The sequence below is a fragment of the Myodes glareolus genome, chromosome 16 (genome assembly GCF_982192425.1).
Source record: "Myodes glareolus chromosome 16, mMyoGla1.1, whole genome shotgun sequence".
Lineage (NCBI taxonomy): Eukaryota > Metazoa > Chordata > Mammalia > Rodentia > Cricetidae > Myodes > Myodes glareolus.
The window spans coordinates 25,805,694-25,830,665 of record NC_142041.1 but is presented as its reverse complement, the minus strand read 5'-3'; the positions used below and the strand labels follow the sequence as shown (position 1 = coordinate 25,830,665).

The following is a 24,972-nucleotide window of genomic DNA, read 5'->3' as shown; positions in this document are numbered from 1 at the left end:
AGTGCAGCTTTGTAATTTATAGGGATTTTAGACAGTATATCGAATATATTTAGCACCTGAAAGTTAGTGGATCACACAGCCATAATGTTTTGAACAAAATGAAACAGAGCATCTTTTAATAACGGATTTCTATTCCTGAAAGACAGCTGTCAGCTGGGGCTAGTAAGGATCTAAGTTTTGGGGGCCATGGCAGGGCCATATCCCACCCCCACATATGAGCACACATGCACCTGTACCACATATCCTCCTATTTGTCTTCCTATTCATGCATTCCTGGCATTTAAGGATGTGGCACTGTTCAAGGTGTTCGTAGCACTCAAATTAATTGTGACAATGTATAGAAGTTTCTTGGCGCAGTGTTTAGAACAAATATTTGATATGCAGCAGCAGGAACTACTTTTAAAATAGCTAACTTAATTTATGAAAGAGTACACTTTGGAATTGCTTCAGGTCACCTATAATTTTTTTCTTTGTATCAATAGAACTGTCCATATTTTAAAGATTTGGAAGACTAGATGGATCATCTAGCCTAGGTGCATTTTTGGAGATATGATCTATTTTGTGCAATATCTGTGTGGTGGTAGGTAATTTGATCACATCTGTATGATTACACTTATGATTTCTTCAAATTTTCTACTACCCAACTACCCAATTTTAGTACTTTGTGTTTTTTTTTTTTTAAAGAGAACTACCTCTTGATATTTTTAATGGTGTCAAATTTACTTTCATTCTGTTCTTTTAAAAGAAAAATCTGCTTTTAGTAGGTTATGTTTACTTCCTAATTGCCAATTAGGTTTTTGCAAGTATGACTTTAAGTTCTTTGCATATTTTAATTATTTATTTTAAAGTAGCTTGGCTGGGCCTGATCATCCATGCCTACAGTTCCATCACTCAGGAGGCCCAGGAAAGAGGTTCACAAGTTCAAGGACTGCTCTGACAACAGAGTAAGCTAGGCCAGGCTAGGAAACTTGGTGAGAATACAACTACTTTTTGCAGGCTGGAGATACAGAGCTTTCGTCACACATGGGAGGCTGAGCTCAATCCTCAACACTGCAAACAAACAAAGCCACAGAGCAAATGAACAACGGTAAGAAAAAGGCAAAACAGCTTTTGGATTTATTCGATTCCATCATTTTGTTGCTTTATCACATGACATGGCTTATGTCTTCTAATTTTGACTAATCATAAAATTTCTTTTTTTCACCCATGTTTACTACATAATTTTAGAACTGGATCGTTGAGATCCATCTGCCTAACTGTACTTATTACTTTGGTCATATATAAACTACTCTAATAGTTTGAGATTTTGCTTCCAAAATGGCTAATAACTGTATTACTGAAATGGTTTGAGCTTCTGCTTATTGTACTTTCACAAATGGAAATCGGCTTCCTAATTTAATAGGCTATTTTAAGCAGGTAAACATTCCAGGTACAAATTAGAGAAAGTCAGCATACATTTTCTGTGGGATGGTAATTACTGTGTTTATCTTAATTTTTAATGAATTTCATTATTCATATTTTACCTAATGCAATTTATCTGAATAAGTCACATTATTCATTTTACATTTTAACTTGCTCTAAATTTTTCAAAAATTAAATTTTAAAGTATCACCTACCACAAATAATACTATTTTCTTAAAAATTTTAAATTGAGGCTCTATTTAAATGCCAGCTTGACTTCTCTGAGTTCAGTGATAAATATATATACTTATATATTTTTTATATCCATAGTAAACAATATTATAAATTTTATTATATATTTAATATTGAGTGAATATAATTTAATAATAAAACAAATAAGTAACAATATAACTAAATGAATGCATATATATATTTATATACATTTCAGCATAGGGCTTTACCATTAGTTTGTGAAAAGCAATCAACAAATAACATTGGCAATAGCCTGAATTGTTAATTGATTTCATGGGACCCCAAAGAATCAACAATGGTCAACAATTCAATTAGATGTAAAGCAATCCTAGGCTGGAACTTTCACTTGGTGGTGACAGATATCCTGTTGGGCATTGTTTTCCCTGTTATTTAGTGACTCTATTCAGATCTATTTCATATATGCCCCCCATTTCTTTAAATAAAAAGCTTCTACTGTAGCAGGTCTCTATGATTCCCCCATAAGGCCCTTAGTATCAGCTGTTCTTCTCTGTGTTCTTTTCTTTACCATCCTCTTCTCTCCCCTCCCTGCTTAATCCTTCTGCTCCAGTCTGCCCCTCATCTCCAGAATTATGTATTTTATCTTGCCTTTCTGGGGAGATCCTCCCCTTTCTCAGAGTCCATTGCTCCCGTAGTCTCTCTCTCTCTCTCTCTCTCTCTCTCTCTCTCTCTCTCTCTCTCTCTCTCTCTCTATATATATATATATATATATATATATATATATATATATATAATATGAAATCCACCTCCATAGTTATATGGACTGTAGCTTGCCTATTTTTTTGGCTCATATTGCTTTGTTTGGGTATCTTTTTAAACTTTACTAATCTTCTGCTTGTATTTTGTGGCTTCCGATTTTGTGTTTTTATGGCTGATTTTGGGTCTGTGTTTCTTGTGTTTTTTCAGTTTTATTCATTTATTTTTAAATTCTGTTTTTTTCTTAATGTGCTTGTTTATTTTAAGGAGAAAGGAAAAGAAGGCATGAACTTAAAAGGGTGAGGAGGTGGGGAGGATCTGGAAGGGGATGGGAGAAGGGGAATTGTGATGAGAACATATTTTATGAATTTTCAAAACAAAAACAAGAAATAATTATTTTTTTGTTTGGTTTGGCATATAGCGTTTTAAAAATATGTGTATGAAAAAGTTGTGGTATTTTTCCTGGCCTTTTAAATAGTTGTGTCTGGGCTGGAGAGATGGCTTAGAGGTTAAGAGCACTGATTGCTCTTCCAGAGGTCCTGAGTTCAATTCCCAGCATCCACATGGTGGCTCACAACCATCTGTAATGAGAACTGGTGCCCTCTTCTGGCGTGCAGGGATACATGGAAGGAATGTTGTATACATAATAAATAAATAAATCTTTTTTTTTTTAAAGTTGTGTCCACATCCAGTTGTTTCCAGTTTTCACCGTGCTGCCTACCAGCTTCTCCATCCTTGCCTGTCTTCTTTCCTACCCAGCTATTCACAGGGCGCCTGCTTGCTTTCAGCCTGTTCTTCCTTTGCTCATGAACTCTTCGAGGGTTCCCACTTGTTTTTCATTTCTTCAGCGCTGCTCTAGTTTCTTTGCACCCTTTCTGCCGCTATGGTAGTCCACTCATCATATCTATGCATGGGGACATCTATCTTCTCTACGAAGCCGTAGCATTCATTTTCCCCTTGGGATACTTCTTAGTTCATTAACAAAATCCGCATCCTCATTCTCTCATACCTTGACAAATGAGCTGACTTTCCCCCCTCATGATCATCTCATTAAATTAATATTTTTCCCCTGATAAATGGGAGATCTGTTCCTCCTCTATAAAGCTCTATTAATAACCTTGCCTGTGAGGATTAATTTTGACCTTTTGTCTTTGCTTAGTTACAGTATATTTTTTTTCTTCCTTTTCTTTCTTTTCCGGAGACAAAGTTTCCTGTAGCCCAAGCTAGCCTTGAATTCCCTGTGTGACTCTGGGTGACCTTGAACTTCCAATCCTTCTCCGAGTCTAAGTGCTGGACTTACAGGCACACTCCACTATGCCTAGCACTGGTTATAAATCTTTAACCCTATTGTTACTGGTGTCATCTTTGCAAACTCTCCATGTACCAGTACCATAACCATAACTAGAACTATTAACCATAGTTCTAGTTAAATTTCTTGGACTCACTTGTCAGTTTATTTATTCTTCCACACTCAACATGAGTATTTGTTTCTTGGTCTGTTTTTATTCAGTCCCAGACATACTAGTTCTTTAATCAAAACTGTTTTTCATTTATATTATTTTTTTTGCATGTAAATCGCCATGTGGGCTTTGGGTGCACCACAGTAAGAACATGGAGGCTGTCATCCCTAGTGGCAAGTACCTTTATCTACTGAACCATTTCACTTGGTTTATTACTGCTTCTTCAGTTCCCTGAAAACTAGTACTCTGTGAAATCCAGCTCTTTATGGCCTTTATTCCCTTTACTTTTTAAAGCTCTCTTTCATTATTTTACCCTGCTCTTGCATACCTGGAGGACTTTCTCCATTCATGTGTCTGTTTCTTGCTCGGCTGGCATTTGTGGCCTGTTTTTACAGATGTAGACCCCTGTATCTTCTTCCTTGTATATTAATAAGAGTTTAAACATTTTTATTCAGAGAGCTAACCTGAAAACACATTTCGCTTTTGTTGAATGCACCTATTACCAACCCCATCAGAGTGTGTTGCTTTGATTTCAGTTCTCCATCTATGAGACAAGTCTCCGAGTTAGACATCAACTCTATGTTGTTTCTATGTTATTCACATTAACCTCTATGCAAAGGAACTCTTTGTATCCCTAGTCCTTCTTGTAGCTTGAAGTGTAAGTATTCTTGAAGTGTCAGTTGATTAACCTCATCTTTGACTTCTTAGACAGCAAGATCCCTGGAAGCACGGGTTTCGACATGTTTTACATGGAAAAGGCGGTAGTGTCATAACATTGCCATTAGGAACAAATGAACCCTGCCTTTGCAGGTCAGCTTCATCACACAGGTCATCAAGCTGAAGAGATCCACAGTCATCTGTCACAAAGAGTCAGTTTGAATCCTGGGAAACTTCAGTGTTTGGCCAGGGGAGCTTCTCCAAAATATCTGTGTGGCAAATGCTATTAAATATATATCTTCTCAGAACAGACAAGTACCCTAAAACATTCACTGCTTGGCCAAAAGAATGGGCTCTCTCAGCCAGGAAGCTTTTGCACTTTTAGTTTATAGAGTGTTCAAAACATTAAGATTCTAATATGTTTCCTTCTGAATAATGGATAAGATACAAAAATAGAAATTAGTTTAATAGGGAAGCTCTCTGATGATAAGGAACTCAATAGGAGCTCTGAGCACCGGGTGCTGATATTGTGTAATCATTGATATTGTTGTATTTTAAAACAACATACAGGTTCATGTTTTAAAAAACACTTCCATCAGTAAATGGATAATATAGATTTAAGAATAAATATATACACTCATGTATAAATCATCTGAGTCTGTGTTTGGTCAATCCTTGAAATATTTAGCTATAAGTAAAAATTCATAGCGGAAAGAGAGTTGCTGACATTCTTGAATTTTCCCAGGGGAGGAGAAAATTACTTAAAAATATGAGTCATAATGCAATACATTTTGCGCAGTACTTTTGGTGTGTGGGAAGAGGAGGCTGCAGCTAGAAACCTGACCCATGGCTAAGGCACCATCTTTTCCTTGCTTTGATGTGCTGTAAGGGGCAAGCAGGCACCCTTCCTGGTGGGTTTTGTTTTGTTTTTCTCCCATGTACTACACAGAAGAGATTTGTTTCACATCCTGGTCGTTTTCTTTATTTCCTGGGATTTGTTGTGAACGTTGGCTCTTCATATTTGTGGTTTGTGAGCCCCTGTTGACTGTCCCTGGTTGTTTTGTGCATTGCCCTAACTTACATGCTGGTTCTTTAGCTCTGTCGTGAATACTAGTGATGGTGCTGATTTCGCTTCCTGTATTGCTGAGGCATGGTTCTGGAAATGGAACACTAGAATATTGTCCAGCCAGACATCCCTCTGAAATGTTCCAGAGTGTAGAGACGGGAGCAGTCCTGAGAGAGATCTAGAATTCAGAGGAGAGTTGTAACATTGCTCTCAACAGATTCAGAGGTTTTGGTCTATCTCCAAATTTTATAAGAGAAGCATATGACGTGAAAATGTGAACAAAGAATGCAATTCCCTTCCAGGCAAACAACAACTTGGAAGTTCCCCTAATGCAGAGAGATTCTCCAGTTTAAAACCTGCTGGACCCTGAATCCTCCTACATTCATCAAAAAAAGGTCCCAAGGTAAGGTGCGTTTTCCAGTGTTCCTTATCTGAGGTCCTCATGATTTAGAACAACAAATTTTAGATTTAACTCATGTCGTTCTTTAAGTGACCCAGAAGGAGAAAAATGGCCATAGGGGTTCAGCTAACTGGTCCAGTGACAAGGGCTCCTAAAAGACACATATAAAACTCCACAGCATGCATCTTCTTCTGTAAGCATCAACTCCCCAAGTGTTCCAGCAGAGAAAGTTAAGCTAAGAGGGTCACAGCTAGACAGAAAAGGTCACCCACAAGCAATGTGTTTTCCTGGGGGCACTAGAGAGTTGGTGCCGAGCAATAGCATCTAGCCGGGGGCTTCCATGTTCAGTGCAGCTGTATTTCTCTTAAAGTTCGTGTAGCAACGTGCATGCTAACCAGCCATCTGGGTGTAGGTACTTAGAAGATTATTCACCATAGGCAATTTTTGCCTCTTGATTCTAAATAGCCTATGACTGAAAATCTAAACTACGAAGTCATAAAATCCTAATTAAGGAAGATTTATATTAATCCTGAAAGTGCCCTAGAATGCAGGTAAGGTAAAGTGGTTTAACAATAAATTTAAAGGTTATACAGTTTACATACCTTTGATTAGCTTGAAATGCTATTGCATAATAGTGCTAATAGATAGAAATATCCAAAATTAGAATTAGATCATGAATATCAAGAAACCCCAAGTTTCTTTTTAATTTTCTAGTGTTCAGGAATAAACACAGACATGGGAGCATCATCATTTTAAAGAGATTTATTTTTGTGTGTAACATGTACGTTAACATTTTCCCCTAGAATTTTCTAGTAACCTTTCATAGCTGGCATATAATAGATTCTTAGTAAAATGTGCAGAATCAATGATTAAAGAATTACTATTAAAGGAAGCTGGTGAATCTCAACATTGACTGGCCATGTAAACATAAAGAGAAACACAGGAAGGAAAACGGTCTTCAGCATGTTGAATCACAGCAACTAAGGAGAGAGTATAAGAATGGCAGCAGATGTCAGAGGATACACGGCAGTGGAAACAGTAGTAAGTGGCTCAAAGATACTGATAATTGAACAGCCAGGTTAAGGAAAATGGATAAAATTGAGCAGATGCCTGTGTTCTCTCCTGCTGAGAAGACAAGAGAAAAGGATCGGGAGTTTTCTGAAAGCTGAGTCCTATGCTCTGTGGCTCCATCCGTGGGCAGAGCCCAATGTCAGCAGTTTAGCCAACTGTATGGGTGCACACAGGACTTTATCCAGTTGACACAATTCTTGCAGAATACCGAAATGAAATGCAGAAGCTGTTCAAAGAAGAGATTATTCATTCTACTCAGTGACTTAAAGCGGGACCTGGTGGAACATAGGCCTGTGATTCCGAGTACTTGAGAGGCTGAAGTAGGAGAATCACAAGTTCAAAGTCGTTCTGGGATACAGAACAAGTTTAGGCTAGATGAGTCAACTGAACAAGATCCTATCTAAAACTAAAAAGTTTAAACAAACAGCAAGGCAGCCAGACAGCCAGAAACAGCTCTGGAAATGTAGTTCAGTGGTAAAGTGCTTATCCAGCATGTGTGAGACCCAAAGTTCAATCTTCAGTCAAATAAATAAGCAAACAACAACAAAACACACTAAAATAACCAGCATTTCTGTGACTGATTAACTAGAAAGTTAAAAAAAAAATCATAGTCAGGGAGACGAAGGTGTCTATGTCTAGGCTTTTGGATTTTTAAAGGATAATTTCCTTTGACTGGACCATTTTAAATCAATGACCTCTTTCCTAGACAACGGATTCATTCACACTCAGGGCCTACAGACAAGCATGAGGCATCAGAATCCCAGAAACAGCAGGTAAAATCAACTTTCGCTTTCGTCTGAGTCCACAAAGGTGGAAATGTAATAACATCTTGTATCCTGACTGTTTAAAATTTTTTCAAGGCTTTTATATTGTTTTGCTTTATTCTGCAAATTTGCTACAGAAATGTGGTTTTATAAACAAGTCTAGGCTAATGTTCTGTTTCTGCCAACATCCATTAGGTACATGAAATGCAAACTCCTTAGCCTGGCATAAAAGCCATATGTGGTATGCTGGGAGTATTTTTCTAGAAACAGCTCAGGCCTCTTCCTGTGCAATTAATCCTCCAACTATGTTACATTTCTTCTCTAGACCTTAAGAAATTCACATATTCAATTTCCTATGATTGTGAACTAGTACCAAATTGTTGTGGAATATTTGTTTAACTATGCAAAGATGTGTTGCATTTGTTTAACTATGTAAAATGTGTTGTATTTGTTTATGTTGCAGAATATTTATTTAACTGTGTAAATATGTGTTGCTGTTTAATCTTGTCTGCCTAAGGCACCTGATTGGTATAATCAAAAACTAAGCAGCCAATAATGAGGGCAGAGGTATAGGCTGGACTTCCAGGCAGGGAGAGTAAGCTCCCAGTTAAATGAAGCTCTTGACTAGGCCCATAGGCTTAAGACTTGGTTCTCATAGACCTAGGAAGGGGGTGAGCCAACCACCAGAGCCTCAGGGGATAGGGCCTAGTTTCACCTTAGCAGTTTAAGGTTTGGCTCATATGGGCAGACAATATTAGAGGTGCATATTAAAACAGGTCCAGACTGAAAAACACCTTTAAATGGCTTACAGTGTGTATAGGTGCTTAAGAAAGAAAAAGAAATCGGTATAGATAGTAAAAATAAATCATTTAAAATCATTAAGTAGCCTTTGAAGAAAGAATAAGGTAACATAAAATGAACAAACCACATAAAGATGGGAAACACACAGGGAGTCTGGGTCCTCTATGGTGCTTTGTTGATTTTGAATTTTTCTGAGTTCTGATGAGTGAATTGCAGCTGCTGAGAGACATAGGACTGTAAGGGGGACGGCTGAATTAAATGATCCTAGATACCTTAGAGATGTCTTTAACTTTAAAATGGAATTCAGGAAATGAATTGCTTTGGAGGAGTGGCTATGCTTTTGTTTCCACAGGAAATGAAAGGCTGTGGATTGCTTCAAAATTAATAGAGATCAAATTTGATTGGGGGAGACCCCCTGAAAACCTTGACTACAGACATAAAAAAATGAACCAATGAAAACTACAAGACAGGTGGCATATATGCTGATCCTTTGGCCTGGGAACAGCTCTGAGAATGGATGAGACATGAGAAATCTTGTTGGCTACAGAGTTCTCATGACTTATTATTATGTGCTATCCTTCCGTATGGCATGGGTAGAGATTTGGTTATACAGCACAAACAAAGTTATGAAGTTGATAGTCATCTTTTACCTGCTCAAACATAAAACAAAAACCATCTTGGGCTGGCTTGTGTACAATGCACGATTTATGCTTGTGTTAATGCAGATATATATGTTACCTTTAAAAGTTTATGTGTTTTAGAGCAAGAGGGTCAGAAAAAAATAAAAATGGGTGGTCCAGGTGGTCCAGCCTTTCAGAGTGCTTGTGGTTTAGTTTCCTCAGAGTTCTGCATTCAGAACAACTTCAAGGCAATTAACTGAGATGGTCCAGCCTCAAAGACTATTCTAGTCAGGACTTCAGGTAAGTCTTGCATTTTTCCATTATACAGACACTGGACAACAAATGTTATAGTTAGTTTTCTTAGGTCTTGACTATTACCTTATTTTTCTCTAAATCCCCTGGGATGCTGTCACCCCCCAGACAATAAGAAGCAGTCTAGAGAATGCAATACCCACATTCCCAGTAGTGGGGTAGGTGGTTTTTGGTCATTCAATGGGTTGTGGATGTTTGTGATCATTTAGTGGAGATATAGGAATATAGGATAAAAAACACAACTATTTACCACAAATATTTTACATTGATATGGATTTTTATATATTGGTACAAATTTAAGGTTTTCTTTGTTATACTACATATATGTTTCTATTCTTGTTTAAGTTATTGTACCTCATTTGAAGTGTAATAATAAGTTCTAGTCATTGAAAACCATTATTATAAACTGTTTAGGATAATTAAGAAATTCAGGTTAGTAATTGTCTAACAACCAAACTTGTAGTCATGTTAGGTATGTTTTCAATATTACACAGTTATATTCTAGATAGGTAATCTTCAAATGCTTCAGAGATCTACAGAATGTAGCATTTAAGATGTTTAATATCTGTCAGGGATCAGCCTCAACAAAAATACCTCTTGCCAGGATAGACACATGGGGATTTAGAAAATATTAGTAAAGAATATGAAGATTCAAAATAAAATAATAAAATAGAGAAGCATATAGAAGAATATCAGGAGGGAATTCTAGTGAGTACTGAAATTCACTTGCATTTAATTTTCAACTCCTTAAAATACCCCTGACTACAAAAGGTAGGAGTAAGACAAAAACCTGCAATAACATAATACAAAGAAATGAACATACCAATTGAAGATAGCAGGCTACAACCACAGTTAAACATTCTGTTGCTAGAACAAAAGAAGTCATGCTGACACCCTAGACCAAAACATTCTGTTGGCAAACCACTTTTTGGGTGGAATCCAATGTTATCTCCATAAAGAAACTGGAACTTAGAGCCTTAGACTTTTGTTTGAATTTGAAACATATTTACTTCTCTATTCCTGAAATATAAGGCCTGGATATTAGCCACACCTGTTGAAAATAACCTTGAGAGAGCAGAACTCTCTGTTCTAAATCTAGGTGGGTCTTTTGTTTGAGGTAGAAACACAATAACTTTGAAGGAATAGAGGAAAGTTCCAATTCTCTGACTTTTGGTCAACATGGAAATAAGCTCATATTTTTGGGCTTTCACAATTATTCTAAATCTTTTCATGACAGTGAGACAGTACCACAAAAACAAACAGACAAACAACAACAACAACAACAAAAACTTAAAACTTTTCACTTTTCACGACAGTGAAACATATCTGCTCCTGGCAGCAACAATTACTTCAAGAGGAAGATGGATATTGAAGAGACTCTTTATGGAGTTTGCTAGACATTAGGGCAAGAAACTGCTTTTGCCTAGTCTGCTTGATGCTATGATGTATGAAGTGGACATTCAGGACCCACAAAGAAATAATTGCTGAACTTGCCTAAAGGTGGGACAATCCTTATGGGTTCCGATTTCATGAAAGAGTCTGTCAAACATTCTGCAGGACACAGAAAAAAGTGACTGACAAACTGCCAATATAGGAAGAACTTTGAAATTACCTGCTTCATGGAAAAGTCTGCTGGATACTATGGGCCTGAAGATGAATGCCCCAATGGTACAGAAGAACTTTAAATGACTGTATAGACAATGAGATGTCTCTGTCAATTCTAGAGTTTTGGAAGTTGATTACAGTGTACTTCCTGTTTAGTTAGGTAGTATCATATCTTTCTGGAGTCTTTGATAGAGTTGATGAATAGATAGTGATAGTTACAGTTTTCCTGAGTTATGATAAAAGATAAATTAGATAAAAATATTGTAACTAGAATTACTGTTTGATGCCTGTTTTGTTATATGTAATTTTACTATGTTAATGTTAAAACCTTTCTTTATATTTAAACAGAAAAGGGGAAATAATGTGGGAGGTCCTTCAGTCTATGAGTTGTTTTTATTGGTTGATGAATAAAGAAACTGCTTTGGCCTATAGCAAGGCAGAACTTAGCTAGGTGGGGAAAACTAAACTGAATACTGGGAGAAAGAAGGTGGAGTCAGGAGAAGTTATGTTGCCCTGCTGGAGACAGATTTTGGAACTTTACCCAGTAAGCCAAAGCCTCATGGTGACACACATATTAATGGAGAATATATAGTTATAATTATATTTTCCCTAGTTATGATAACAGATAAAGTAGACATAAATGTTGTAACTGCAATTCTTACTTGACACCAGTTTTGGTATATGTAATTTTGCTATGTTAAAGTTAAAAACCTTCCTTTGTATTTTTTTCTCCTTTTTTTTTGAAAGTAACTTCATCAAACCATAAAAGTTTCCATTTACGCCCCCCCTCCCAACACCCTCCCACTCCCCCCCCTCTCCTCCTCCCTCCCTGTCCCCAAGGGCAGTCAGGGTTTCCAGCCCTGTGGAAAGTTCAAGCTCGTCCCCCCTCCCTCCAGGTCCACCTTCCTTTGTATTTAAACAGAAAAAAAGGAGGTGCTGTGGGATTCTCCTCTGTATGCTGTGAATATCATTGGTTAATAAAGAAACTTCTTTGAGCCTATAGCAGAGCAGAGCTGAACAGAGTTATGTGGGGCAAATTAAACTGAATGCTTGGAGAAAGAAAGCAGAGTCAAGGAGAAGTGCCATGTAGCCCCACCAGAGACAGACACCAGATGGAACTTTACCTAGTAAGCCACAGCCACGTGGTAATATACAGATTAATAGAAATGTGTTAAATTATGATGTAAGATTTAGCCAATAAAGAGCTAGAGCTAATGTGCCAAGCAGTGATTTAATTAATACAGTGACTATTTTGGGTCTGAGCAGCCAGGAATAAAACAAGTGGCCTCCTACAACAGGTCAAAATATAAATAAGTTCATATTTCTGGGCCTTCACGATTATCCTAAAGCTTTTCATGACAATGAGACATGTCTGCTCCTTGCAGCACCAATCTACTTATAGAAGAATAATGGACATTGAAGAACCTTTGCTTTCACTGTGGCAAAGTGAGCCATTTTGGCAAGAAACTGTCTTTGCTTTGATGCTGACAGCATATTATACAATCTGGGCAAGCAGGACACAAAGGAAAGCAACTGCCAAACTTTGCCAACACAAGTTAGGATAGTTCTTCAAAAGTCCTGCTTCACAGAAGTCTGTCAGATATTCTAGGCCTGTAGGTCAAAGATGGATGCCTTAAAGTTGTAGAGGAACCTTGGGTGACTGTCCAGGCAGCCATATGTCTTTGCCGTGGCCACATGTGTATAGTTTGGGAAGCTGTTTGCTCTGTATTTCCTGTTTACTCAGGTAATATTATATCCTTCTTAGGTCTCTGATGGAGTTGAAAACAAGGTAGCTATAGTTTTCCTTGTTACCAAATTCAGAAAAAGAATTTACATAAGAGATGTAAAGTTTATAAGGCCAAGAAACATAAATGCTTAAATCATTTGAGAAAATGTTTTGAGGTCTAAAAAGATACTTTTGGGTTGGTAATACAAGTTTAAATAGAAAGTGAACCAGGTACATAACTTTGGACCCACTATTATAGGATAGACAGTGAAACATTTTCTCTGAATTTGCCAAGTGGACTAGATATTGTAAATTTAATTCTTACATGATAATTGTTCTTATTGTATGTAGTCTTACTATGTTAAGGCTAAAGCCTTTCTTTTATTTAGACAAAAAAGAGGAAATGTTGTAGAATATTTGTTTAATTAATTCAAAGATGTATCACATTTGTTTAGCTATGTAAAGATGTGCTGCATTTATGTTGTGAAATGTTTGTTTAATTATGTAAAGATGTGTTGGATTTGTTTATATTGCAGAACATTTGTCTAACTATGTAAAAATGTTTTGCTATTTTACCTTGCCTGCCTAAGGTACCTACCTTAATGGTCTAATAAAAAACTTAATAGCCAATAGTAAGGGGGAAAGTATAGATGGGACTTCCAGGTAGGGAGAGTAAGTAGGAGGAAGAATTTAGGCTCAAGAGAAGAAAGGAAAAGAGATGCCAGGAAGATGACAGGGGCCAGTCAGCCAGACACTGGGGAAGCAAGAAAGTAGGACATGCAGAATGAAAGAAAGGCAAAAAACCTGAAGGCAAAATGTAGATGAACTGAAACAGGTTAAATTAAGAGAGCTAATGGGGCAAGCCTAAGCTAGAGAGGAGCATTCATATTAATAATAAGTTTCTGTGTCTTTATTTGGGAGCTGGTTGGCTGCCCAGAGAAAGTTCCATCTACACCAAATATAAAAACTTTGATTCATTTATTAAAACATGCCACCAAATCTCTGAGAATGTTGACGAATTTCATTTTTTGTGTATTTGAAAAAGTGCATATCCATCTAGGCATAGAGATGCAGTCCTGTGATCCCAGCGCATGGAATACCCAAGAGAAGAAGATCGAGAGTTAAAGGACAGACCCTTTTTTCTCCTGAGGAAAAAAGCACGTATCCAAGAATTTTATAGTTTCCCTTTATGTATTATGCTGTCAGTTCTAAAATGAGAAACTCAAGTATTCATTATATCTACTTCTGCCTAGTTGAAGAAATAGTCATTGATTGGTTCGAAACACACAGACGTGCATTCATGGAGGCATTGTCAAAATAATGTGCCATCTACAGCTGCCCCAAACAATTAACATTTAGTAAAACAACTTTCTAATACATTGTTAAAGATAACATAATGACCTTGGTCCTCTAGCGCTTTTGTCTACCTGGAGTCATGATAGACATTTGCTCTGGCTATGGGCAACTGAGAAGAATTAAATCCCTTATACCTGTGATTATGTCTGTGTAGTCTGCCACAAGAAATTATTTTCCTACTCTAAAAGCCTGTGCTGGAAATGCCATGTTTGGGGCGATTTCATTAACATTTTAAAATGTTAACAATTCTGTCAGCCCAAACCGAAAATGGCTGTGTGAGAAATGAAAGCTTGCATAACTCTGGCACCATCTAGTCACAGCCCATTATCCCCCTGGCTTTTATTATGCAGCGAGGGAGTGGGGTCAGCCTCACAGAATTTAGGGACAATTAAGAAAATTACTGTATGCAGATGTGACTTATGGGCTGAGAATAACTAACTTGCTAAAAGGCTGAGTTAAACAAAATAAATAAGGATGATGGAAAATCTGCAGCTGTTTTCTGGCTTAAGGCAACCTTAAAGTTATTCATTATAAAGACACCTTCCGGGGATTTGCCCACTGTCCCTGACCCTGTCCTGATACTTTGAATTTTTTTTCTTTGACTGTATTCCTCTGGGAGTTTTAAAAAAATGTCCTAGGCATATTTTCTGAAGTACTTTGAGCTTATTTCTCATACCTCCCCAACGGGGATGAAAATATTGTCGCTGACCCCTATGCATTGTGAACTGCCCCTGGGCGCCAAATCTCACACTCTTATAACTTTCCAACTTTGTGGAATAAAATATGTGGAAACAGTCATGAGGATAGACTCTTTCACCACAGAGACAAAAGTGAAAGAAATAATAGGAAAGAAGAAAAGCAGAGCACACGTAGATAGGCAAATCGCAAGTGTGCATTTAGTTTAGTAAGTCTTTGCTCACCAGCTCTCCATTTTCCTCACAGTGAATGAGTGGATGACACAAATACAATAGAAAGTTTCCTTTATCTTTAAATAGATCTCAGTAACTATCTATTAAGCATGCTAGACACTAGGCTTTGTACTAGGCTGAAAAATAGTGTTTCCGCCTAATAGAATTTGTATTCTCCTCAGAAAGCAGACAAGTCAGGATAGAGCAGGCTAAGTACTGCTGTAGAATTCAGTAATAAAAGTGCCATAGGATCCTTGTGGAGAAAGATTTTAAATTTTTTAAATTACATTTAGTGTGTGTGAGCGTGTGAGTGTGTATGTATGTGATACCGTGCAAGTATGGAGGTCAAAAGACAATATCCAGGAACCACTTCTCTCCTTCTACTGTGTAACTCAAATCTTAGTTTTGGTGGATACTGATTTACCTATTGAGTAAGCTTGCCAGCCTAAGAAATGGGATTTTACTGTAAATTAAACCTTGGAAAGCCAGAAAGATCATTCGACGTTGATAAAATAAATGCCCGGGGTATATACAACCCAAATCAACAAATATTCTTACTTTTTTTCCTTAAATGTTTTTAGAACCCAAACAGAGATATTTTTCTTGCGGTGTTTGTTTTACATGAGACGAGGGAATGCTAGATGATACCATATGATTTTCAACTGTGGTTTCTCCTGTCTACCACTATGACTGTCCTCCTAAGAAATACTGTTCGGGATTTTAAATTGGAGCTCTGTTCATGGTGTTGAGAAAGGAGAAGCTTTCCTTTCCTAAATAAAACCTTGAGCCTCAGTTATGTACTAGGGTTGTATAACTCAGTATTATGTACAAATGGGTTAACTCTGTGTGGATGTTGCAAAGTAAAATACTCAGCAAAAATACTCAGCAAGCTTGATCTTATGTAGATTAAAATGCTACATGGGAAAGGGAAAGTTAGGATGATATAATATACAATATTATCATTAATATATTTTTAAAATTTAATTTGAATTACTTTAATTTTTTTCTTTTGAAACAAGATCCTGCTGTGTTTCCTTGCTGACCTGGAACTCACTGTGTAACCCAGGCTGGTTTTGAACTCACAAAGGTCCTCCTGCCTCTGCCTCCCACATGCTGCAATTAGATAGAGGTGTGTGCCCCATACCCACTTTACATCTTTGTCGACAACACTAGGCTGTGCTTTTCCTTCACTTTTGTCACACTTGGCTGTTGGCAGATTGCTTGTGTATCGTAAGAGCTCAGCCCAATCGTGTGTGAAATTAGGATGACATTCTGGTCTTTTACCAAATATTTGTGTTTTCTTAAGGTAAGACACTATAAAATTTCCTTATATTCTGTATATTCAAATGTCACGTCTTTAAGAGTATTGCCTTAAACTGTATCTCAGTCTACTGGGATGATTCACTTCTGAAACAGCACCCATTCTCTGACTTGGCCACTCTGACCATAGATCATCTTTTTTTAGATAAAAATCAAGCCTAAAATTATCATTTAAGGACATTCCCCTTTATTCAATAATTATAAGACTATTTCTATATGATGGATTATCATTTATCTTAGGTGGAGTTTTCCATCCTATCTTTTGAATCAAGTGAGCTACTAAACAATAAAGGTACCAAATTATAATATACAAACATGTAATGATGTATAAAATAATAAACATCTTTATAGAATTCTTATTTCTATATAATAATCCTATCTGTCTATCTATCTATCTATCTATCTATCTATCTATCTATCTATCTATCTATCTATCTATCATCTATATATTATCTGCATATCACCAATAATCTATCCTCACATCTTGCATTTTCTATTTTTTATCTATTACAAACATTTAACAAGTAACCAGATCCTATGCTTATAACTTTAGATTTTTCTATTTATTTTCTATAACTAGACCTAAAACCTAAGTGACTAGGAAAGGAGATCAGGTGATACAGGAATCAAGAGGCAGAGCTAAGACTCTGGTTTTGACGTCTCTGCTTTTAACCAGAGTCTAAACTGCTTTAAACACTTTTAAGAGAGAAAGGTCCAGTTTCATGTAACTAATTTTTCTTTGTATGTAATTAGAAAGATTTGTTCAGGTCTACGGATGTGGGAAAGAATAAACAAGGGAAGAAATATTCCTTGATTTTATCTACTATGAGTTAAGCATGGGTTAATTATTTTCATACAAGTTCATGGCCTATTTAGTATACTATATTAAGCCATCCTATGTTATCCCAATTTACTATTTAGAACACTGAGGTTCAAGACTTTTAAATAATCTGTCATGAACTCAACAGTGAAAGAAGAAATAGCCAGAGCGGAGTGCTGCCTCTATAATATAGGACAAAGACTATGAATCAAATTACAGATAACAGATCATGAGATATCATTCTTCTATTGACCCTAACCAAGAACTATTGGCCTATAAAGTGACCCAGAATCAAGATTTCTGCACAGTGGATAGATAGAAAAGTTTTACTTGCTATCCCAGTTCCTTGGATGAGAATGTAATCCAGTCTTTGCCTCCTACCTTGATAAATATTGTCCAGAAGTCAGATTTGTGGTTTTCACATCCATGCAGTTCATCGTGCTGGGAAGGAGAGCGAGTTCTGGCTGGATCATGGTGGCTGTGGCTACAGCTCTTGCAACCAACTCCATGGCATCCTGAACGTAGTACTCAAAGATGGACTGTGTTGTTTTTCCATGAGCAATGAGCCCTAAAGGCAGGCCTTCTGTCCTTAGTTCCTCCACATTCTGGGAGTCTCCTAGAACCCAGTGGAGCTCAGGAGGTGATAGACCAAACTGGGTGGAAATTTCAAAAATCTGCCGGATGCTCTCCATGTCGCAACCAAACATGACCATGGTGGGTGTGCTGTTTTTAATGCTCTCCAGTTGGAGTTGCAGGAAACTTAGGAGGTCCTTGGTGGAGGACAGGTTAGCAGTGATGTTGATGATAGATCCGAGGTGGAACTTGGAGTTCTTCTCGGTAAGGAGGAGGAACTCGGTGATATTCCAGTCTTCCTGGCATAGCAACAAGCTAAAATTGTACCAGTTGTTCATGGCCAGGATTGAGACAGTGACATCAGCATCAGAACTTAATGAATTTTCTAAACTCAGTTGTAGGTGCAGGGGATTCTGTATTTAAAGATAATGAAAAAGAAGAATTAGAAAGTATTGCCCAAAGACCATAACAGGGTACTTCTGTTTTTCGCTGAGCCTAAAGTTATTATTATTTTCCCCTGTGATATTTCCCCTGAGATAAAATTCTATTAGAAAAAACAATATTCTTTTTCTATTGAACAATCAACTCTTTATCCCATTTCTTGATGTACAAGAGTACCAGAGAGCAGATAGCTCTTGGTGCAAATGTGAGAAGTGATGTAATCATATATTCGGTTATAGATTCCTATGGAGGTTTTCTTCCTTACAATTAGTCCCCCTAAGGCATCATATTTCTTATACCATGTTTAATGACTCATTTGTTCGATTGTCCATTCAGAAGAAATAATTGAAAGAAATTGCCTTGCTTTCTGTGAAACCAGTATCATAGACATCTTCCACAGTGCAATTCTTGTCTAAGAAAATAGAGAAGATGAATAGGTCTCTGGGTCCTTGGGCAAGGATCTTCTAAAATACACAAAATATTTTAGGGTACAGACCTAAAATATTTATTTATGATTTTTATAAACAATGATTTAAATCATTGTTAAGTGTATGGGTCCAGTATTAAGACCTGATTACATTTCTATGTGCCTTGGTCTTGAACTCTTGCTCTCAAAAATGTGCCACTGAATGTATTTGTGAAACTTAAATAATTATTTCATCTACCCATGGAACTTGTCAGCACAATTAAGGAAGAGTTTATTAATTTAGCAGTCACAAATTGTAAATTACATAGTTGAAGGGTAGCCTTGCAACGTTAATACATTTATCATTTATTCTTCCCAACAGCAGACACTTGACACATTTACCCTTTAACAACGCTTTCCTGAGTCTAGAAAAAAGCTTTATAAACGCTGGCTGCAAAACAAATATCGATCAAATTGAATTAACTATCTTCCAGTTGGGAACTATAGGACTGTCTGTGAGAATGTGCCAGAATCCTAGTCTGCAATAGTTTCTTTTTCTGCAACACACACCAAACCACACTAAATAATTCATTATTTTCCTGAACCAGGGCAAGTATTTTTATGCAAACTTTCTTTTCACCTATAAATAGGATTGTTTGCATTTATATTCATTTTCCCAAACTAAGTGCTTCATCTAGATTTCTAAAACGTCTTTTAGATTGTTGTTAATCAAAATCTGCTGAAGCTGAATCTATATTAAAGATTCTGTAGACTGACCTTGGCTGGGTTGAACAATATGATTATAGAGAAAATAGTTTGTAGGTTAAAACTATAATTATCGGGCTATCTAAAATTTAAAAAAAAATCATTTACCTTAACTTCTGTGTTTGACCTGACAGTCTCATGAGTATTAGGCTAACTTCTAAGCTTAGCAAGCGTCTAGGCTGAATCAGTCCTAAAACATAAAATGTGATAACATCTGAAATTTATAGAAATGAATCCCTTGCTTTGCTGGAGCCTGCCTGTCTATTGTGGCAGAGAAAGTATTTGTTGAATGCATTTATTGCTGTATAAATTAGTTTTTTGTGTGCGATTTTTTAAATTAAAATTTTCATTTATTTTGCATACTGACCACAGTTTCCCTTCCCTCCTCTCCCTCATTCCCTCTCTGACTTCCCTTCTATCCCCCATCCACTCCTCAGAAAGGGGCAGGCTTTCCATGGGAGTCAACAAAGTAAGGCACATCAAGCTGAGGCAGGTAGTTTTGTGCATATAAAAGCCTATATGAAGTCTTCCACTGTGGCCCACATCATTTAGAATTACCAGTTGTCATGTTCTCTGCTTGTGACACCCATATTTGGCTCAGAATAAACTATTTCTTTGACTGTAGAACTGGTTTTGTTGTTGTTTTATTTTTTTTATTTTTACTTTTTAGAATTGTTTTTGTTTATTTGTTTTTATGTATGTGCATTTGTAAGGTATTTGTCTTTTCCTTTTCTTGGTGTGGTCCCATGTGTTTTTATTTGATTATTTCTCATAGCTATAAAATAATGCACATCTTATGTTGTTCATCTCTCGACTACATGCATGCACTCTAGAGCTTATATCAGAAAATAGACTAAAATTGTGTCATAGACCTCTCTTTTGGCAGATTGAGCCAAAGATGGTGTATGTCAACTGGAATTATTCTTTTGTTCACTCTGATTGCTGTACTTTGATCATGATCTGAGGGATTAAGAATCAAAAGACTGAGGAGGAAACCATGTCCACCACTCTTTCAGGATCCACCATTTTGCCTGAATTGTAACCAAGGTTTGTTTAATTACTTCCCACAGAGCAATTCACTAGAGGAACGGTGAGGAACAGGTTTGTATGACAGCAAGAATGAGAATAAAATAAGCTGATCAAGTTTATTATTTAGCACTAGATGGAGACATAAAGAATTTGGCAAGAAGAAGTAACATGGGATTTAACTAAAGAGGCCATTTTTTTCACCACCAGATAATAATTAATCCATCTAATCAGGTTTATTCCTATAATCAATTCTACTGAGAAACTCCAGATGTTGAAGTTAATTCTTTCACAGTCTTAAGGGATGTAATTCTTCAAATAAATATTTATTAAGTGATGGTTTAGAAGTATCTAGCGATACTTATCTAGTAGCTTCACATGTAGCATCTCACAGTTTTTCTTGTGATGCTAAAGTGATTCTTTCCTTCCCTCACCATGCACTTGTATGTGAACAAGCACACACACATGCATTCATGCACACACACACACACACACACACACACACACACATGCACCCATGCAAACACACAACATACAGTCCACACAGATTCAAGTTATTAACAACTTCAAGTCTCACAAATTTTGTTAAAATCATTAGCAAAAAGTTAAAAAGACATATTGAACCAAATCAAGAAAAATTTAAAAAGAAAACTATAGAAAGATCTTGCCTTAGCCTACATTAGAATACTGGAAATGCAATTTTTGTAAGGCAAGAATAGTTTACAAACAGCCTACTAAAAAGGGTTAAGAAGTAAATAGAACAAAAGTTAACATACACAAAGAACAGCTATTAAATATATTGAGTTAATAAATTATACATGAAATATAAAGCAAAATGGAAAGAAATACAAGATTAAGAGTTGAGAAAAACAAAACATTTAGATAAATGGTATAACTTAAATTTCTAATTTTGCTATATAAAAATAAATTCTTGCTGGACAGTGATGGCACATTTCCTTAACCCCAGCACTCAGAAGGTAGAGGCAGGTGAATCTCTGAATTTGAGGCCAACCTGGTCTATAGAGTGAGTTCCAGGATGGTCAAAATTACACAAAGAAACCCTATCTCAAACAAACAAACAAGCAAGCAAACAAATAGATGTCTACCTACTACTAGTATAGGAATAATATCAAATTATTAAAAATAGACCAATTATGTGAATATGTGAGAATTCGAGATTCATTAAACTGAATGCCATAATCTATCATTTTTGGCATTAAATAATCTTTTAAAACAAAGAGTGAAGGAACATGGTATACCAACAACATTTGCAGCAATGGCGATAGACAAAGAGCTTATGTTCCCAATAAATCAGTCACATCTCCTAGTCAGCAAGGGCACAGAATACTTTACTGAACACCCATCCAATTCAGAAAGGCAATTTTAACTTTTTCTCCTTTTTATTTATTTTTTAATTGTAACTTTCTACTGTGAGAAGTGCCCTCTCCACATGCACTGGGTAAGAGAGGAACAACATCTAAGTAGCTGGAAAGATAGGCATTTCATATCATTTTAAATCCTGGCGGTGACTATAAATCAAACAATGGAGTATGGTAGGGCTAGGAAGGCTGGCTATGGAGGCCTATTCCAGGAAAAGGACAGCAGAAGTGGGAGGATGTAGACACCTGTGTTGTACGGCATTCTCTAATTGAATTTGAGAAGAGCAAAGAGATGTATCTGAAAGCAGATGATCACTATATAGGCAACCATAAACAGTGGCTGAAGAGGCCCAATTTAAAATTCACGCTGCCATAAGAGGCTGCAAACTAACAACACAGAGGCTCAGCCTCACCATTACAATAACCTGGAAAAGCCACAGACTATACCCTGCGAGGGGCCAATCAGCATCGAGACAAAAACAAAAAACAACAACAAAAAACAACAACAACAACAAAAAAGAGTACTAGATGCTCCGGAACACTAAGAATAGCTTGATTAACCTGTGTATAGGTTGTCATTTTCCTTACAGCATCAATCCTTGTTTGACAAGACTTCTGTTGTCTCACTCCTGCCCAATCAGGAGTTCAACTCCCATCTGAATTCAGAATTCCCCTACCCACCCCCATCTGTTACTCCTTAAAAACCCCACTGCAGCTGAGCTCAGGGCTCTCCCTCATCCAGCTACTGTGTTGGAGTGGACAGAGAGCCCAGCTCAAGCTTGCAATAAAGGCTGTTTGCTTTTGCATATGAACTTGTACTCCTAGTGGTCTCTGGGGGACTCACAGCATGGGCACAACATGGTTTACTGTAAGAATATAAGCAATCAGTTATTGATTTTATTTTATTAAAGGTCTGCTTCTGCTGATCGTTCTCCTACAATGTTATTATCTTTCTTGCTCTGGAATAACAATGGCTGTATATTATGCTGCTGTGTTCCTTTAGTGGGATTCTGTAGTATCCTTTTAGTAGTGTCTATGGTGTTCTCACTGAGGTCCCACCCAAGCTCTCCTTGCTTGTGATATCACTGCTGTCTTATGCTATCTAAATTTTCTCTTCTCTTCTGCTATGTGGTATTAGGGCTTAGAAGCTGGGGTGAGCTATATAGAAGTTATGTCTCTATCACTTACAAGTCATGAGGCCACCTGCCAGCAATTTAACACCCCTGAGTCATAGATTCCTATCTCCAAAAATGACCTCAGTACCATCTCCTATCTCATGACATTAAACGGAGGAACATGGTAATGTCCAGAAGGAGTACCTAGGAAGTGGTGCCTGTGGGAATTTACTTATAGAATGTAGACCTTGAATTGGAAGTGCTTCTAAGTGATGATTTTATTGCTATGAGTCTCCCAAATTTCGTTTGTTTGCACATAGTGGTCTTGGCAATAAGACATTTTTTACGGAAATCAATTATACCAAACATTTTACAGGAAAATAAAGGCTTCATGCATCTCACGTGTGTGTGTGTGTGTGTGTGTGTTTAAATTCATTTCATTTTATGTACATTGGTGTTTTGACATGGGTGTCAGGTCCCCTGATACTGGAGTTACAAACAGCTGTGAGCTGCCGTGTGGGTGCTGGGAATTGAACTAGGGCTCTCTGGAAGAGCAGTCAGTGCTCTTGACCGCTGAGCCATCTCTCCAGCAAAAGTATGCTGATAGTCTCAGAGATATATTTTGAGCAGAGAGCAATCTTAGCACTGATTTTTTTTTTGAGATAGGGTTTTTCTGTGAGTAGCTTTGGCTGTCCAGGAACTTGCTCTGTAGACCAGGTTGGCCTCGAACTCACAGAGATCCACCAGCCCCTGCCCTGGAGTGTTGGAATTAAAGGCATGATTAAAGGCTGTTTATTTGGAGATATGTGTTCTCAATAGTTTCCCCCTTCCCATACTCTTTCTCTGGCAAGAGGTTCCATCCTCCTTCGTGAAATAAGGAATCTTGGAACCAACTTCTAGAGTTCCAAACAGAAATCTTTGTTCTGGGAAAAACAGATTTGAGTCTTTTCTGGATTGATACAAGTTTCCAAAACCATAATCGCCTACAGTAAAGTTTAACACAGGACTTGAGGATATTCCCCAATAGAAAAGACTAAAGCAATGACACCATTCTTTGAGGGTTTTCCTGGGCCAGTCGATCCGAATGAGGAGGCTGAAGCTAAGAGGGTTCCAGTGAAGCTAAGGGCTGAAGCTTGGAGCTGCCTTGCATTTGCACACAGAGGACATTCGTTCCCCTCCATGAGTCTGCTGCTGCTAAGACACACTGGGGGGCTCAGAATAGGTTTCCCATGCCGTGACTACTTCTCCTTCACTGGAGAGGCCCCAGGAGGTTTTCTCTTACTCATACTCTCCCACCTCGAGACCACTATTATGCAGAAAACTTTTTTATCTTAAAATTAAAGTTTATTTCTTTAGATGCCCAGGCTTTTAGATAAAATCTGTTTTATAGTAGCAATAAGAAGTCAGGCAAACACAAGGCATAGTTTCTGCCCTAAAACCAGAATCCAATAACAATTACAATTTTTTTTTAAAAAATAATGACCACCGCTATCTCCAATATGTTATGCTGAGTGTCTTGCTTTATTCTCATAATAGTCCCATGAGGTGACTATGACAATCAGTCTCCTTTAACAGATCATGAAGTCAGATTCAGAAAGAGTAAGGAATTCTTCTAAGGTGACAGTAACTCCAAACCTCAACTTGTTGAATTGGAAGCCTGTACTTTTAACTGATATTCTTTCTGTCCAGTTCTACTTGATAAAAACAACACAGGAAGCAGACCCTTTATCTAAGTGAATTTAATCTTCGCAGTTACAACCGTGTGCAGGTGACTCTAAGTGCCCACAGAATGGGGTCATTTTTAAAGTGAGTCATAGCATGTCTTAAATGAGATTCTTTGTGTCCTTGGGGGTCCTATCTGCTTCCCAGGGTACACACGGCCTTCAGTCATTTTCTTCACTCATCTTCCTATTGCCACAACCCTTGAGATATGGCAATAATTTAAAGAAGAAAGGCAGTTACATAATTAATGAGACTGGCTTTGTGTGTGTGCTAGAATAAGAACATTTGAAAC

At 37.2% G+C, this 24,972-nt stretch overlaps 1 protein-coding gene across 1 annotated transcript in view; it reads right to left on the bottom strand.

Moving 5' to 3' along the window:
• The window catches only part of Grin3a (glutamate ionotropic receptor NMDA type subunit 3A), a 205,454-nt gene that overhangs the window by 125,718 nt on the left and 54,764 nt on the right, over positions 1–24,972 (bottom strand). The window contains exon 2 of the mRNA XM_048419746.3: positions 17,635–18,239. Within this exon, the coding sequence (XP_048275703.2) occupies positions 17,635–18,239 (605 nt within the window). The remainder of the gene's footprint in view (positions 1–17,634; positions 18,240–24,972) is intronic.